The sequence below is a fragment of the Austrofundulus limnaeus genome, unplaced genomic scaffold (genome assembly GCF_001266775.1).
Source record: "Austrofundulus limnaeus strain Quisiro unplaced genomic scaffold, Austrofundulus_limnaeus-1.0 Scaffold405, whole genome shotgun sequence".
Taxonomy (NCBI): domain Eukaryota; kingdom Metazoa; phylum Chordata; class Actinopteri; order Cyprinodontiformes; family Rivulidae; genus Austrofundulus; species Austrofundulus limnaeus.
In genome coordinates, this window is record NW_013952807.1 from 438846 (window position 1) to 457295 (window position 18450).

The following is an 18450-nucleotide window of genomic DNA, read 5'->3' on the forward strand; positions in this document are numbered from 1 at the left end:
TAATAATAATAAAGTCAGTGATTTAAACTGGTTCAGACAGCCACACTTTAATAACAAAAAACTATTTACTGGATGAAATGACCTGAGACAATTCTTTTGAAACTTTGAAACAACTTTTAAAAATGAATGATAAAAACATAGGAAAGAGGACAAACAAAACACTTAAAAATAAATGTAGAAGATCTCCAGAATAAGCTTGAAAGGAAATGTTAGGTAAATTAGGAGGGTCAGACTCAGGCACATGTCCCATTTGCAAACATCTACTCTACTTTTTTGCATCTTGAGGCTAAAGACAACCTTTTGTTTTGTTTTTAAATCTAATTTATGACAATTATTAAATTTCTGGTCAGTAGGAGGCACCGGAGACGCGTTCACGCAGTCCTCTGGATGGATGACTTTTATTCAACTTTTTTATATTTTTCAAAGTCCCACATTTCCCTTTTCTGAACACTTTGAAAAATAGAGAAATATAAGAAACTATAATTCATTGTAAAACCTGAAAAATTAACTGATATTTTGGTGAAAATAAATTACATCAAAAACAAATAACAAACAAATAAATAAAAGGTTGAACTAAATTTTCATTGTTGGCTACAAACAGAAGAGCATCCTGTTTTTATTTTGAATCTCATTTCTTCTTAATGAAGAATAATATAGCCTAATTTAAATTATTTCCTAGGGGAAGGAGGGGCTTATCTCCCTCCACTTACAATAGTAAATGTGGTATCTGAACTTAAGTTATCCACACAAAATAAAATACATGGAGACTGAAAAAAAAAGTGAATTTTCACGCATGCGCAGTATGCTGGGAGACTGATTTCTGATGCTTATGGTCCAAGAATTATTTCAATGGACCTCATACTTTTTTCACAGCGGCTGTTTGAAATGACCCATCTCCTCACTGAGGAGATTTCTGCCTGTCACACCCCCAGAATCCAGCCTTCTGATTGGCCGAGGCTGTTTCTGTAGACAGGCCTCTCATTCTGCCATGTGAAACCATATGCAGCTCAGTCTACACCCCAACAGTTAGTCACTATCTTACCTGCAGCAGATAGATATCATAGGTTTATACAAACATCTCTAGTTCAGCCAATATTCAACAATGGATCAGTAAGTAGGTTTAGCCTGGATTAGTTTATGTGAGAAAACTGGGAAAAAACGATTTTGTTAAAAACACATGGACTAAGGAATGATTCCATAGAAGTGTGCTTCTGTCATGGAAGAAAATATTTTTTGTCCACTAGTAACAAAAATGTATTGTAAGTGATATTATAGCTTAAAAATGTGATGATATATTGTAAAAACATATTAGATTGTAGAACCCCAATTCTAATGAAGCTGGGACAATAAAACAGATTATGATGATTTGAATGGGGTGGCAAGTGCATATGTAATGTTTAAAAAAATCACTGCCATATTATTCATCATTTAGCTTAATTTACGAGTGTTAAATAATTTCCACTAATATGTTATTGCTACTTAGCTAACTTCTCACATTTAGTTAGTTTTTACAAAATTTTAAATTTGTCAAAAATATGTTTATTAAATCCAAAATCTAAATGGTAAATCTAAAGATACAATTAAAATCTTAAAAGTTAAAGTTAAATGTTAAGTTCATATTTAGGTATTTTGGAATGGAACACAATTTTTTTTGTTGGTGCTCGGCCCATGTTTTTTTATTTAAATTTTTTTATATATACGTATTTAAGGACCAGGCACAAGGCAGAACCTGTCACAAACAGATTTCACTCATTGCTGTCACGCTCCATGGAAGTCTTTTGTAAAAAGGCAAGACTTGTGCCTTGTGAAGAGAAACCAGCTCATGTAATGACATCATCATCCAGAGATAGTAGCAACCGCCAACACTTCAATGCAACTAAAGCACTAGATTTGTTTCTCCATAATCAGAAGCACATTAACAATTACTCTCTTTTTGAAGTTCCTAATTTAATTTTGACTTGACTATTCTTATTTTATTGTTTTGACRTTATTATTGTCATTTTGTCTACTATTTCCTCACCTCACATTTCATCCGACTTTTACGTCAGTGAGGTGGGAGTACGTATCAATCCAAGGAGTAACTAACCTCGAGTCATGCTATTTAAATCTTGTAACTCCGCACGTCTTCAGCTTCAGAACAGAAATCCAGTTGCTTCATCTTTTTCTTTTAATTTTCCTGGATGACTTGAAATTGTTCCATCAATWCATGTTGCATTGGAGTAGCTGGCCAGAGGCAGTTTAAAATGTAAACAGTGAACTCAACAAGCATGTCAAATGAATTAATTAGCTCTGATTGTACAACTTCAGAATCAACATGCTAAAATGTAGCATCCATATTTACTTGTGTTAACAGCGTGCTGAATGTGATGTCATGTCATACACATGTGGGTCGCGCTGAAGGCGTAAAAAAATGACACTGGAGTCTGATGGGTGCTGAATTTAAAATATAATGTAAACGTTAACACAAAACAATTTGCWTCAGTTCTGGGTGCTTTTTGAACGACGATGAGTATTTGTAAAATCACTGGTACCAGCACTGGCATTATGAGAATAAAGTCACAATATTACTACGTTAAAATGAAGAAAGTTGAGCGTTTTGTCAAGTTATACTTTGGTATTGTTTTTCAAATAAAGAAAAACTTAATCTTTTAACACAGCAGCATTAAATTAGGATCAGTAGCAGGACAACGAAAGAATTGTGCAGACGACTTGTTTATTTTGTAGATGTTATTTTAGTATTATTTGCTTTATTCTGGTAATATTATGACTTTGTTCTTGTAATAAAAAAGTATCTTATTCTGACCCTGATCCTTTGTCATAAGTTTGCACATCTTTTTACACGTGCAAACTTTTGATAAATCAGTTCCTAAATCTGTCAATATCTTAGCTCAGTGAATAATTCAAACAAGACAAAGGTTTTGGTTTCGGCCTCCTGTTTGAATGATTTTGGATGTTTGGGTGACAGGTTAAGTTCAGCCTCAGCTCCCTGCAGTGAATCAGTGAGCAGCTCAGATCCTGAAATGATCCTCCCCTGCGTCACATATAGAAATGCTGCGTCCTGTCATTACATGAGCTCTTTGTGACTCACTCGTTTCATATGCAGATGCTGTGCCTCTGATTTCTTTTGATTCGGCTCTCCACGTTAGCATTGGGTTCGACTACGCGCCCATGAGGGGGCTGTTCAGGCGTAATTGCCTGTCAGGCTTAATTGTCCTGGGCTCTTTTTTGGGGGGGTTCTGGAAGCACCTGTGTGTGGATCAAAGCATTTGATGTTTGTGTCAGCTTTGTTTCAAGTGTGTATCCTTACTGCACACTGATTGTCAGGTAATTGCCTCTCCAGACATTTCTATAGCCAGAGTTTTGGAAGGAAAGAGAGCTTGCCTAATAAAACAGAGCATTTAAATGGCTGAGTACGTAAAGATTAGAAAAGATTTAATAACACTGTAACGATCTTAAGAGACAGAAAATAAATTACCTCTGTGACATAACGAAAGAAGCTGCAAATATTGACTTAGATGTGATTTTATTATGTGCTAGCAGGTCTTGATGTATTATAATTAAGAAACTAGTTCTTAGATGTGAACTTTTTTCACCCATCTAAACACTCCTCCATCACTTTTAGTTTGGCTTTTGTAAAAAGGGATGGTAAGCTGCAGCGATTTTAAAGTAGGGTTCTATTGAAATTAAAATCTTTAAACAAAGTTTAATTGTGGTAGGACCTGATGAGCTCACAGCTAGTCTGAACACAARCCAAAGTCTTAAAACAGCTCCTATATCCAAAGTTTTTTCATGCAAACACTATTTAATAAACTATTAGTGAAATTGAGCACAGCATCGTTAAAAAATAACATGCTTCAGAAGACTGGCCACTGCGGTACGAGCGTGGTATTGGAAGGGGCGGAATGTGAATGTAAACAATTTATCATGGCTAGATTTCTGTGTAGAATTGTATATTAGTTTTTCATCGGTTCGCATCTGCCTATTTGAAACATAATTCATTGCAGATGTGTGAACCTTGTCAGTATGTTTTCTTTCTGAGATTATATTTACTGACTATCATTTCTATCAAATCAAAATCATGATTGTCAATAAAAAGCGAGTTTCATCAATGTGCTGCTGTATATCTAACATGTCATGTTTATCATATTCAGCTTCATCAACTGAACAATATGCTCTTTCCAACCATTAAAAGTCACCTGACAGTGCCTCAAACCAATATACGTACCTCAGCTAACCCCAGATTTACACTGAATGTGGCTGAGAAACGTGCAGGAAAAACAAAATCAAGCCATAAAGACAATAATAAATGTGGAGACCAAAATCATTTTGTGGAAGACAAACTGGAAACAACGGTTGAAACTTTATCACTGCTATCTTTTTTTTTTGCATCCATATTTCAAAATAAAATCCAAGATTTGTTTGTATTATGTGTGCATAAACTGCCATCTGCTTTCCAAACACAATGTTAAGTTTTGATAGCATGTATGTATAAATATACACATGCAGTATATTATTTTAATATTGCTAGGATTTCAAAAAAAAAAAAAAGCACTCTGCCTTTGGAGAATTATTTAGAGCAGTGGTTCCCAAACATTTTGTCTTCTGACCCACAAAATATCCATGGCAAAAACTTGTGACCCCAAATATTACTGGTTTGAGTACACAAACTTCATTAATAACCCTAAAAACACAGGCTTTTTGACAATATAAACAGCCTATACACAAATATAAATACTTATTTTTACCTATTTTGGGTTTTTGTAATAATTATAGGGAAAACATTACATCAGCAATTATTTTATTACCCTTTAAATTGATTTCTGGAGATTATCCAAGGTGCTTCATGACCCATAATTGGGTYCCAAGCCCAACTTTGGGAACCAAAGTGCAVTGGTTCCCAAACTTTTCAGCTTTTGACCCACAAAATAACAGTAGCAGAGACCTGTGACCCCAACTATTTTTGGATGATAAACATTTGTATCAGGTCAACAAAACATGGGCATTGTAACAATATTTTTATACTACATTTATCCATTTTAAATATACTAACCTCTCTCCTTTGTAACAACTAAGGCAAAAATGTAATTAATTCAGAAAATCTTTTCAGGACCCCACCTTGATGTTTCGGGACCCCGCTTTGGGAACCTCTGATTTAGAAAATATGGATGTTGTACTTGTCCTCTTCCTGTTGGTGTGATCTTTGTAGATCGACTCCACATTTGCTCCGCCGTCCAGCAAAAATCTAATTTTGGCAGATCGCAGTGCAAACGCTCTCATTGATTGTCACGGTTTACTGCGGAGGTCTCCAAATTGAAGTAATTCAAAGAACTATTGTGTTTTTTAGGGATGGGCTCTTTAAGCAAAAATATACAAAATTCAAATTTGTTTATACGTAGTAGATTATTTGACATTGTCCTTCAAAAATTTGGTAGGTGTTGCTTTTAAACTAAACCTTGAATATTTAAGTCACTGCCCACCCCTGCTATCTAAATAAAACAGGTGAGATATTAACTGTTGGTGCCTTTTCCACTGAACCTCACTTCARATGWCTGAACCATTTATTTAACCAATCAGCCCACCTCAAACTGCCCTCCTGTTTAACAGATAATGAACCAACAGTACTCCGAGCCAAACGGCAAACCTATAAAATCTTCAAAGCAGATGTAATATTTGCAGAGGTGGACATAAAGACCCGACGCCTGCCTGCCTGCCTCGATCCAAAYTCTCTGAAACATAAAACAAGTGCACACAAGATAATAAATGTGCAGAAAGAGAACATTCTTAGATCTACAACCCAATAAAAATTAAAATTTGAAAAAATAAGCCAATTTCCAAAGTAAATATTTGAGCTTTAACATTAACATATTTTTAGCTGCTTATATATGACTTTTATTTACAGCTGTAAATACAGAACAATGCATTACGAATACGACATTAAACAATGCTTATTACATTTTTAGCAGCCTGTTAAAACAGAAATTTAAACCTGGCAGAAAAGCTTTGATTAGACTAACTTGACAGATCTAAAAGGCAGGTGCGTAATTATTGTTAAAGGGGAGGAGTTCAGTATGGCAGAGGGTTTAGGGGTATAAATACAGGCTGAGTTAAGCTGGAAAAAAAGTCTAAAACAGAATACTGGCCATCCAACRTTTGAAAAGATTTGCCTTTTTTTTTTTAATCATCCGTTTCGCTTGAAGAGTGAATCTATTTTACTTGATTGAGACATGAGTAATTGGAAGATCCAGCTTCTTTTTGTCACTTTTTGTGCTTTGGTCCAAACCTATCAGGGATTATCTTTCAGCGAGGAGGAGAGGGGGCTTTCTATAGACTGGCAGGTAAGACTTATTGGTGCAATGTTTAAAAAAATTACTAATAATTAAATCTAAGATCAGACTGATAATTATTTTTTTTCTCAAATAATAAATGTTACCAATAAAACACCAAAGCAAACCTTGTTTTTCCTAACAGGATGACTCTGTGGACAGAGGTCTGAACAATCTAGCAGAAAGTCTAATGAAAAGATCAAAAGGTCTTCGCTTCTATGGACTGATGGGAAAACGAACAGGTAGTTCGAAAAAAATCCTCACATGCAATTTTTTAATGAAAAAAAAACAAAAAAAAGGTGACTTTCTTGCCCCTCCTTACAGCTACAAAGAAACCATTTCAAGTAAACAGACGTGAGTAATTTGCCTGACAGCAACATGCGAAGTCTTTACAACAAGCCTGTCAGCATTTTAAACTGTTTTTCCTTCTGTGTTTGTAGGAAATAAAGGAGAAGCATTTGTGGGCTTGATGGGAAGAAGTATTTCCAGTGGAGGTGAGCAACAACCAGTACAAAAACCACACCATTCAAAATATCAAGGCAGCTTTATTGATATTAAAAATATCAAATGTCCAATACACAATGAACTACTATGATTAAATTCACAAGGCAAAGAGTGTCCCATTCGKATGTTTTTTGTTTATTACAGACTCTTTAACCGGAGCGATTCCATCTGTAAGCAGTGAGATTCAGTACTCAGAGGAACCGTACAAGCAGGGTATGATTGGATCTGTATGAAAACCTGAGCTTGTTTTAACTTCATGTGCGTCACTACAGACATGTTGTCCTTTTCTAATTCAACACTTATAAGATTACTTTCTTATTATTTGGCAGGTTTACCAGAAGAATGGGTACAAATCCTGTACTAATCAGAACTACAAAAAAAAAWAAAATCTATACAACTTTTACATCAACCAAAGAAATGTTTTCAAAAAATATACCCTGCTTTAAGTTTCTGTTCATGCGAACAGCTAGTTGCTTTGACCCCGAACAGGAATAACTACCGTCCTCAGAACACCTGAAAATGTTTGCAGTCAAGGTTTGTGTAATCCTCCAATCTGGACTAATTATCATTTCACTTCTATAGTCAATCAGAAACAGGGCATTTATAAAACAAGACAAATTCTGCAAGTGTTTGACCGCGATTGAGTCTCATTTGACCTGGAATGTATGATACTGAAATTAAAATAGCAAAGTAAAAAAAACAACAAAGAAAACACATAAAAAGATAAAAAGCTGAACTAAATGAAACACTGATCTTTATTGAAGAGTCTAGGCTACTTGTGGCTTGGGAGGCTGGAGGTGATTTTTTTTTTGTAAGTAGCCTGAGAAGTTTGTGCTTATGTCCCTTTGGGAGGGGTCCATTTTAGCGAGCTCGGGTCGATGGTTTTGTTGCTGTTACCTCGTTTGATCTCCTTTGCTTTCCACTCATCAATCAGATCCTAACACATGACAAAAACAAGGTTGTCACATACATGGAATTTTTCAAGATATAATTACTGTTCTCCAAACAACAAAAACTTTACCTGTCGCTTCAGTACTAAGTGCTTTCCCTTCCAGTACTTGAGCATCTGTAGAGACTGCAGGGTGCTCACAATGTCCACCGGATTGACTGCAGTTTCCTGACTGATCTCTGTGCATAAATTAAACAGCAAATATTTGTTAACTTTGTCTGCTCTTAAATACAGTGAAAACTCTCTTCTAAAATGTAACTCGCTGTTCTCACTCACCTTTAATGGAGATCTCCTTGCCTTGAAAGTTGTACATGTATCTGAGTAACACCTCTTTCCAGTAGCTGCGGTAGCTGATGAGGCCCAGGTCAGACAGAGGGCGTTCTGGTGAGCCCACCTTCTCCTCCACTTTGGACAGCAGATAACCTGAGAAAGAGCAGAGAGAAGTCAGCAACCAAAACCAAAGACACTGAAAAGTCTTTGGGAAAAGAATGAAATGCAATCACATTTCTATACGTACTAAAGTCAATGAGCATCTTGCCGAAGCCTTGTCTCATGTACTGCGGCATCGTCAGGATACAAGACACGTTATAGTTCAGGAAGGAGTTCTTCTCCTGGTTGTTAACACAAAAAGAAATGTCTTCAATCCATTTGGCAACTGAATTACAATTAAAAGTGTACCCCAGATAAAAATAAATAAAAATATTTCACAATACTGGTGTCTTTGTTTTTTTTCTTTACCTTGGAAAAATATCCCACTAAATGACAGCCGGTGTTGTCAGCCTCAGTCATGACGTAGAAGAGGAAAGGCTCCACGTCGTAATAAAGGGTTTTGTGRTCCAGGAAAAGTTTGGCAAGTAAACACAGGTTCTGACAGTAGATCTGAGGATTAAATGACAGTTTAGGATTGTGACTGTCTTTGAAAAAAATACCATATTTACGAGTGTATAATCTTCTATAAAAGGTAGTGTCGTAATATACATGGGAGTAAATTTCCTCCAGGTTTCCCCTGACAGGGTACAGCGTAAATGCTGAAAAACCATAAAGACTCTATGAAATTATGGGTAGCATTAAACATGAAGATCCAAACTTTTATGCTTTTTAAGCTCAAAAAAATGGTGGTTTGCATTATACCTGCATAAATACGACATGTCTTTTACTGTGATGTTACAAATATCTTAAAGAAAGCTGACACTTTAAAGCAAGGGTGTCAAACTCCTGTCCTCGAGGGCCGCTATCCTGCATGTTTTAGAGGTTTTCTTGCTCCAACACACCAGATTTTGATCGCTGAGTGATTAACAGGCTTGAAGAGTTAATTCAATCACTGAATCAGGTGTGTTGGAGCTGGAAAACCTCTAAAACATGCAGGATAGCGGCCCTCGAGGACTGGAGTTTGACACCCCTGCTTTAAAGCGTAAATGTCCCTACCTTATTTTTTTTGCCATCAACTTCAAACACTGATATAGAGCCTTTTCTGTACACCTCGTCTCCTGGAGGATGCTTCCACACACACTTAGCCTGAAAAAAAAAATACGATTATATCAGAATAATCTAACATGAGCTCAGCTAAATGACTCAGTGTGTAAATTATAACAGACCCCGCTCTCACAAACACTCAGCCCAACATTTATTCTGAAACTTGCACTCTAAAGTCTCACCATGTGTCTCCTGAGAATGGTCTGACTCTTCATGTATTTGAGACAGAACTCGCAGACRTACAAACGGCCGAGACGAGCGTACTCCTCAGGGTAGGGCGAGTGGTACCAGGTGTCCAGCTCATAGCGGCCAAACACGATGGTCTTGATCATGTTGCTCCCCTCAGTGATCTGACCCTGAATACGCAGCTTCTCCTGCAGGAGGGATCAGTGGATAAAAACACTCATCTGTTACAGCCCCGGTAAAGACAATAACATTAGAGAGGTGGCCTAAAAAAGGAGGTTTCTCTATAAGGATGATAAACATGACATTACCAGATCTTCAGAAGCACGGGCCTGGGCTTTTCTGAAAAGCTCCAGGTCATAGTCACTGGTGATGTTCTCGAGCAGAGGCTCTCTAGTATTGCTGTACGTCTGCCGGTGTTCCTGTAGAGCAAACATATCAGAATATTTATAAAGATGTATTAAATAGAGAACTGTTGCCTCTATAAAACACAGACAGTAGATGGAAGATGGCGTGTGACGTACCATGTGTTTTTCTTTCTGCTCTTTCTGCAGGCCAGAGTTTCTTCCCTTCCTCATCTCTGCCACCTGCTCCTTGTACCTGCTCTGTTTAGGTGTCGGTGTCTGAGGGTTAACACAAACACAAACATCATTTCTGTTGCAGTGAGACAACAGTCCTGAAAGAAGGCATGCAGTAAAGGCCCCTGTTCATAAACTACCTGGTGCCGAGTTGCATGGCGAGTGTTGTTTTCTTCTGGCACCTTTGCGTCCTCTTCTTGTTTCTCACGGCTGATGGCTTTTACCTGACCCAAAAAAAAAAAAAAAACACAACAACCCATAAAATAAACTATACTTCCTGCTGTGTCAGTACTCATCTGTGGCACAGGAAGATCACACTGCATAACAGTTTTTGTCTGRGTCAGAACAGCTTGAATCAAGTTGATTTAGACGAAAGCAAAAGTTAAGTTCAGCTTTAGGGTGGGGCCTATAAGATAAAAGTTCAATATTTTAGGGAGTTAAGTTTCTTATCAAAGCTTTTGTTCATGCCACATGAAAGGTTAGTGAACCGGTTGGATTCCAGAAGGATTTAACTCATTCCCGGAAACAATACTACAGGACAAACTGACTGAGACAAAGATGTTTTCTAAACAAAAAYCTTGGTTCAATGCAACTCTCAGATCAGTGCTTCAGGCAAGGGATGCACCTTKGGAGACAGAGAGGCTTACAGGAAGGCCAGAGCAGGCCTGAGTAACGTCTAGATTTGCTCCACAATTTTTTTTCCACACACTTTGAGGACGACACAAGGCTGATCAGCTCCTAACCCTCCAACATCAGGTATTGTGTGGCATTGACACAGAGCACCAGAACCAAACGGAGTAGGAGAAGGTACTGAAATCCTGCAGCTCGCAGMAATATTCACTGCCATTTTCAACTGCTGCAGGAAGCTATCGTTATCCCTATGAGTGACTACCAGCYGATGGCCTTGACCAACACCTACAGGCCCAACAAATCTACAGAAAAATCAACCACACACTGCTCTCAGCCACCTGGAAGACCCCAGCACTGACATCAGTATGCCTTTTGTTGACTTCAGTTTAGCATTTRACACCATCAGCCCTAACAGGCTGATCAATAAACAGGCATTACAGTCTGGAAGTGTATCTGTCATGATAATGCTCCATTAAGGAGTAAGCATCATTTTCTTTACCCCCCCGACCAAAATTAAAGCAACCCATCCACAAACATTACAAGACAATGTGAGGTGAAAACTTTGTTACCCAACATCYCTGAACAATGTGAATAGTTTTATTTATTAGTTAATGTATAGTTTCTACATGTTTCACCAGTGTTTCTTTTGCAATTAGTCCACAGTTCTCAGCTAAAAATACCAACAAGTTTATAAACTCACCTTGCACTCATCTGCTGAAAGGTTGTGATAAAGAGGACACCCTGATATAGCAAAGTGGCGTTCATGTTTCCCTGTGAGGTGACCTAAAGAGGTTAAGAAAATGTGGTTAGTTGTGTCAAAAATGTAAGTAAATACAGAAAGAAACGATCAAACATAAAAAAGCAAGGATTAAGCAAATTGTACAGTTGGGCAAAATATTTTACCTAGAGAATTACACCCTGGTGTTGGACATTTCATGTTGAAGTTGTATGTTTCATGACAGCGGCGGCGTTTTGGTCGATGAGAGAGGTCTTTATCACAGTCTCTGCTGGCCTGATCTTTAGACTGACTTTCATCATGAGAAGCGTTGGGGCTGGAAATGTCCAACTCTGATTCGGAGGAAGGTGCGTTTCCTGTGGGTGTGAGGGGTGGAGATTCATCGTGGTCTGCAGCTCGCTTCAAGTCTGGTGTATCTAAAGAGAAGTTCAAAAGTGATGATACAGCTAAGCTTTAAAATGGGGCATATGCTTCTTTTAATTTGTATTTTTATAGAAATGCTGACAAACCCTGAGAGCTCTGGCTAAGGCGGGTAGAGGCTCTGGTGAGGCGTTGTCTTTTGGGCATGTTTCCATCACTCTCTGAGCCGTTGGTCTGTTCTCTTTCAGCAGAGGAGTCGGAGTCCTCAGTTCCATCTGAGCCACTCCCAGCCATGGGTCTCTACCAAAAGTACACAACTTAAATTAGACCAACACAAACAAAATAATGTGGCCATAGTTCTAATACATAATGAATTCCTAATATGCTATATAGGATTAGTCTTTTAATACAATAATTTCAACACCCAGCTATAAAAAATATTTTTGGACGCTTCAAAACATTTAATTAAAGCTAAATCAAAAATATGCATACAAGGTGCTATTTATGTTTTATCAGCTGTCTGCTCACGGTTTGTTTTTGAACACGTCTAAAAAGCTGTAACTAGTTTAACAAATWTATTTAACCAAAATAAACATTAGGAACATGAAAAACACGGGCGTTAGCTATAGCAACATGCAAAGTGGCCTGAATGCTAGTCAACACATTTGTTTAGGGTATCTCGTTAGCTAAGCTAATCCTGTCCCACACCAGACTGCATAGACAAATACAATAAATTAAAAAAGTTTTGAATAACTACTTTCTTTATCGATATATATTTAGAGAAAACTACAATGTCTATATTCATAATATAAGTTCGGCGTACATATAATTATTAAAAATGATTAGGTTGATACAAAGCCTAAATCTTGTAAGGCTAGTAGTAGTTGTAAACACCCACGGATGTTTCATTTACATTAAATTGCCTAAACTCAGCAAAAATACTAAACACGACTTAGTAAATAAAAATAGCAAAATGTTATAAGGCTGTTTAGTAGAACGAGGATGTAATTTCAGTACGTTAAATTGTCGGGTTAATAAATGGTGGAACCTTCTAGCTAGTCACCTGGGAAAATGGCACACATTCGTGCTAACCCTGCTAATGCTAAACCTCTCGTGCAACCCATTTCTTCTTCTTACCTGTCGTCTGCGAGGCATGTTCTCCTAAATGACTGCGTCTGTGTGTGGAGGTGAACAGAAGAGAAAACGCCTTATATTTGTTAGATACAACACACGAAGGAATGGGCCCTACTTATTGATTTTTTTACATGAATTTGTTTGTATGCACATTGGCATAGCGTTGTCAGGGTATATCGCGCCACATTCCTCAAAGCAGGGAATTACATTTCCGGTGATGAAGGATGCACTGCTCCTCCAGACCAGAAGGGGGCGTGGCGTTTTCCAAAATTAATGTTATTAATACCAGTGTGTGTTGTTGTTTTCGAAAATTACACTTTTGCTCATGTGCGTTTCTGAATCCCCCCACATTTTGTTTTTGTATTATGTGAAACAGTGTTTTTTTTATTGTGTGTGCATATCATTTTGATTGTATTTTTTGTAATACTTAAATTTCAATAGTTGTCATTTGTAAAACAAACAGGAAATTGTTTTAGTTTTACTTTTGATGTTCTATCAAAGGAACTGGTAGACATGGAGGACGATACCAAAATAATTTCTGAAAAGAAACTAAATTATAGGCCCATATTTTTAATTGCATAAAATGCAAAGTAATATATTATCTATTTTCCCAAGAACATTTTGAAAAGGCACAGAGGTAATAAATAATTAGAGAAATAATAAAGAAATAATTAGGTTTTTTTTCCATGTCTAAAATTTTCAGCTGTTTTGCACAGCTAGTGTTTACATTTGCAAATACCTGTGTGTTTTCATTATTTTGTTTGTTTTGTAAAACTTAGCATGGCCACCTCCCCTGTTGGGGGTGAGGTGGGGTGGCAGTGAGGGATGGAAGTGTTGCAGAACCTAGAAAGAGCTTCTGTCTTCCCGAGTGTTCCACTGAGTGTCTATAAAAGGTCAGAGGAGGGGTCTGAGGTCGGAACTACACCCAGCAGCTGATACAAACTGCTCTAAAAATAACTTCCTGGGCCTTGTCCCTGTATAAGTGCACATAGCTGAACGAAAGAGCTACGTTACTTTCTTGTAATTTAAAGTAATTACAGTACCTTCTTTTTTGAATTTTCAGAAAGAATCAGAATGAACAAGCCCAAAATCACCAGACCAGAGGTGAGGTAAGTTCTGCCAGCCTAATCTGCGCACAACGAAAGGTAACATTCACACGTGTCTCCTGCTTGAGCTTTTTGGAGTCACACTTCAGAATAATAGTCATTTTTTGACATGCGTGTCCACAGCCAGCCTGCACATGCACTGTGGTTTGACCGAAAGAAGTATGTCACCATCAACTTCACAGTTCAAAAGCCGAAAGATGTCCAAGTAGACATTCAGCCGGACAAAATGATTTTATGGTGAGTTTGGTGAAGTTTCATGACTTTTGGTGTCTGCACAATCTGTTYATTGACTTCTGACAGAACTGCTGTGTTCATGGAACAGCTGCAAAAACGATACAGATGACATCTTCTACAATGAACTCTACTTTTACGACAAAGTACAAATTCATGTAAGGATTTTTAAAAAATATATCTTTGGTAACCAGAACTAACCAGCTAACTAGTCTGAMGTGTTGCTTTATTGGTAATAATACTGCATCTTTTCACCACTTTCAAGGATTCCAGAGAAAGAGTTTATGATCGCACGATCAACGTTTTATTAAGAAAGGTGAAGCCTGACTGCGCGTGGCCTCGTTTGCAGAAAGATCCAGCAAAGGTAAACGTGTTTCAATAATCAGTCCCATGTTCTTCTACATTACCAAACACCAGCGTAGAATAATGCACATTTATTTTGGTATATGTTATTTACCAATGTGCATGCTTTTCGTCCTGCAGCCCAGCTGGATTTGTGTAGACTTTGAAAACTGGAGGGACTGGGAACACGATGAAGAAGAGGGAAAGGAAGAGTTCGACAGATACATGGATGTGAGATTAGATCCTGTTTGGTCCTCCTAAGCAGTTTCTTTCTTCCTAAATACTCCTGCAGACTTGATCCTACAACCATTCAAACTTCTAACTGTTAAGAGCATGCAGGCGATTCTTGCTATGACTTTTGGTTGGTTCATTTATAGTTTTTGTTTTGAGCTTTATTAAAACACATTGGGAACATTTCAACAGCTTGGATATGGTGCAACACTGCCCCCTACTGACAGCCTTTTGATGAACAAAATGCATCAGTGCAGTGTTTCCCAAAAAACCGTAGGACAGACCTGTGCCCCCTACTAGTTTTTAATGATAAACATTGATATCAGGTYAAATAAATAAGGATGTAGTAACTATATTCATTATACCACAATTATCTATCTTTAAGTACACTGACCTCACTCTTTTGTAACWACTAAGACAAAAAWTWTTGCTATTGGTCATTTTTAAATGCAATTAATTCTGAAAACCTTCTTGTGACCACACTTTAATGTTTTGGACCCCACAATGGGCTCCCGACYCCAACTTTGAGAAGAATTGCAGGCAGCCTACAAAAGTCCACAGATCACAGAATATAGGTTATTCCTTCCATCGTTATAAGAGTTAAAGATGTTTGTTTTTATGCAAATAAGCTTTCACCACTGCAAACACAGTTTACACTCTTAAAGTTTAACATATAACACAGTCAATCTGGATCAAGTGCTAACAGAAAGTAATAGTACCAATAGTACTATTTTTGACAGTAGCTCCAGTAGTAGTACTAATAGTACTTTGAGTATTAGTGTAGTACTTTCACTTGTTTTAGTAATGCAGGAACTAAAGAAGGTGAGCCTGTGATTGGAAGGTTCAAMTTCCTGGACAGAAAACAAAAATATACGTGGGCAACCCTGGTTTCCCCACACTATGAGCCSTTGAGCAAGGCCCTCAATACCCCAGGCGCCTTTGATGACAGCCMACTGATTCACATGTGTGAGGGGAAAAAATGCAGGGAACTAGTTTCCTCTTTCATTAATATTTTTAATATACACTAGTATTTGTAATTGTGCTATTATTTCTGTTAATAGTACTGCTRCAAGAATAGTACTGGTATCAGTACTTTGAGGCGTGGGATGGGGGGACACATGGATGAGTGGAGTGGTTGCAGTATGTGCTCACAGAGGGGCGTGTCAGAGGGGCAGGGACGGGCACATTTATTGTGAACTTTCTCAGTTTTTTCACGTTTTACGTCTGACCTCAGCATGGTGAGTGACAGCTGAGCTGTGACTGTCAGACTGCTGACCTCAGTAGAAACAAACACTCAAACTAACAAACCCAACATACACGTTCACATGGGTAAATCATGTGATAGCAGGAGGAGGTATTGACAGATTGTGCTGCCTCCTGACTTATGGGTTGAAGTTTGATGTTTGTGATTTAATTCCACTAGAACAGACCCACATGCTTACATTTTATACACCCTTGTATTTATTTTTGTTGTATTATATTTTTTTCAGAAAAATCATTCTAGTTTTTACGAAAGAGTATTAGGTCCACTGGGAAAAATAATTATTCTGAGATTAGTCAGAATTGTTACTCTTTTTTCTGTGACCCTAATCCTCTTTTGTAAGTTTTAGCTGTTTTTGATCAAAGGAAGTACACTTCACAATAATTTCTGTTATTTGTTTGAGTGCAGGAAATGTTGATTTACATAAACGCTGTTGCTCTTTCAGATGATCCAAGAAATGTCCAGCGGCAACAAAGGAGAAGCACCAGACATGGGTGATCTCAGTGATGTAAGTGTTGTGTTTGTGGCTTCCTTTTAAAAAAGAGATTTAAATAACGCCACGCCAATAACAAGAACAGCTTGTTGTCAGCCGCACCAAATACTTCCCCTGTTGTGTTGATGAGTATTTGAATTTATCCTATTTTTTCTCTTACAGTCTGATTGATCCTTCCTGGACTTTTTCTTCTCTGTCTTTGTTTTTTAAATGTTTGTAATATCTGCCCCAAAAGTAATTGTGCTAAAAACATTTTTTAAAAGTATGGATTCATTTTAATGCAATATATTTATGGTTTGTTTGAGTAATAAAAAGAGTAATAAAATAAARTTTGATTTAACAACATAAAAAATTTCCTCTCAAGCATATTCTGGAGAGCTTCTAAACGTATTTTTAAATGAGCTTCTTTCTCCTGTTTCCTACGTTTTGCTATATAAATTGGTTAAAGGGTGTTTCAGAACTTCCTGGGGATAATGTTCCATGGCATTTCAGTCAGTAAATACATTTTACTTAATGAAGTGAGCCTGCCTGAATGATTCAAACCACTAATTTAAGCTTTTAATTAGCAGCAAATGGACAATCTAGATGAGAAAACTACTTACATAATATATTATAAACCATAAAATTTAGAGAAGCTGCAAAAAATGAAGAATCAAAAAACAATGAAGTYCCAACAAAAAGTGAAAAACTAAAGTAAAAAAAAAAACATTATACAAGGAAAAATGTTGCCATGTAAAAGAAACTGCTGGGACTGTGATCTCAACCTAGAAAAACCTTTTATATATTGACATTTTTTCCTTTTTGTTGTATGAATAAAAAGTATCCTACCTGTTTTAGATAGCTATTATCTTGGTTTAGAAAAAAAGTGGTCATATTCTGTCCAGATTGATAAACTATTTATTATTACCAAGCAAATCCAACTGAGATCCCAGACCAGGTCTGTTGATTAAAAAAAAAAAAACCATGCTAGCATAAGAAGAACGTACATCTGTGCACAGAAAGACCCTTGATCTGAACCGAGGATGGAATCCAGGACCTTCTCGTTTGGCATCAGTGGTAACCACTGAGCYGTCGTGCTGTTGACTAACAAATTAACAAGTGGAGATAGGGATCGCTACAACAACTCCAGTCTCTAAGGTTTTCAGTGCTTCGTGTGAGTGGTATTTTAACAAACTGTTACTGATATTGCATTATGTGATATATTTTAAAGAGTTCAACAGCTGTGTACAAGCACAGATCGTGGAAGAAGCAGCTAACTATTTTTTTTTATTGTTTACACACATTTTCTGAAACACACACATGGGCAAAACCCCTCATTTCTACTGCAAAATGATACCTTATGGTCAAAACTATGTAATTTCTTCTCCAATTTGGTATTTTGTTTTCAGATGACACACTCAAACCATCAGATGAACACTGATGAGCTCAGTGTAAAACACTGTGACCCTTTCCTCCTTTATCATGACTTTAAACTTTTTTGTTCAGTGTTAAACTTTTGTACTACCAACACTTCACACACAAGTGTGCTGTAAAATACTTGAGAATATTGTTTTATATTCAGAACACACAAACACACAGTCAAAAAATATTTACAGAATTTTCCSCACAAAAACAATGTTTACAGAGTACATATTTATAGTCAAATTAAGGACAGATTGCAGTGTGTTCTTTGTGACAAAGAACACACGTAAAAAATATGCGAAAATGCAAAGAATTTTGTGTAGTGTTTTGAAAAAGAAATGTGTTTTAGAACTGAAATTTGAGTGCAAAGCAGGAATTGTGTTTGTAGTTTAGCAGAACTGGTTCAGGGGGTCAGTGCTTAGGTTACATGTTGTGGTCATTTTGTTTCAAGCACCAGAAAATGTGTGTAAACAATCGAGAAAAACTGTAATCTGATTTTGATGTCTCAGACGTCT

At 37.1% G+C, this 18450-nt stretch overlaps 2 protein-coding genes across 2 annotated transcripts; one reads left to right on the plus strand and one right to left on the minus strand.

Moving 5' to 3' along the window:
* Positions 1–6848: 6848 nt before the first annotated feature.
* On the minus strand, positions 6849–13064 carry kat7b (K(lysine) acetyltransferase 7b). Its single transcript, XM_014024051.1, has 14 exons — positions 12874–13064; positions 11886–12036; positions 11544–11792; positions 11341–11423; positions 10151–10234; positions 9957–10055; positions 9744–9854; positions 9432–9623; positions 9202–9291; positions 8515–8655; positions 8294–8387; positions 8053–8199; positions 7849–7955; positions 6849–7764 (listed from the first exon to the last, which is right to left on the minus strand). The coding sequence occupies exons 1-14, from the start codon at positions 12889–12891 to the stop codon at positions 7663–7665; spliced, it is 1668 nt and encodes a 555-aa protein (XP_013879505.1). The 5' UTR covers positions 12892–13064; the 3' UTR covers positions 6849–7662.
* Positions 13065–13803: 739 nt separating this feature from the next.
* Positions 13804–17048, plus strand: ptges3l (prostaglandin E synthase 3 like). The gene is made up of 7 exons (XM_014024061.1): positions 13804–13979; positions 14100–14213; positions 14299–14365; positions 14473–14571; positions 14691–14780; positions 16487–16549; positions 16697–17048. The coding sequence occupies exons 1-7, from the start codon at positions 13945–13947 to the stop codon at positions 16703–16705; spliced, it is 477 nt and encodes a 158-aa protein (XP_013879515.1). The 5' UTR covers positions 13804–13944; the 3' UTR covers positions 16706–17048.
* Positions 17049–18450: the final 1402 nt, after the last annotated feature.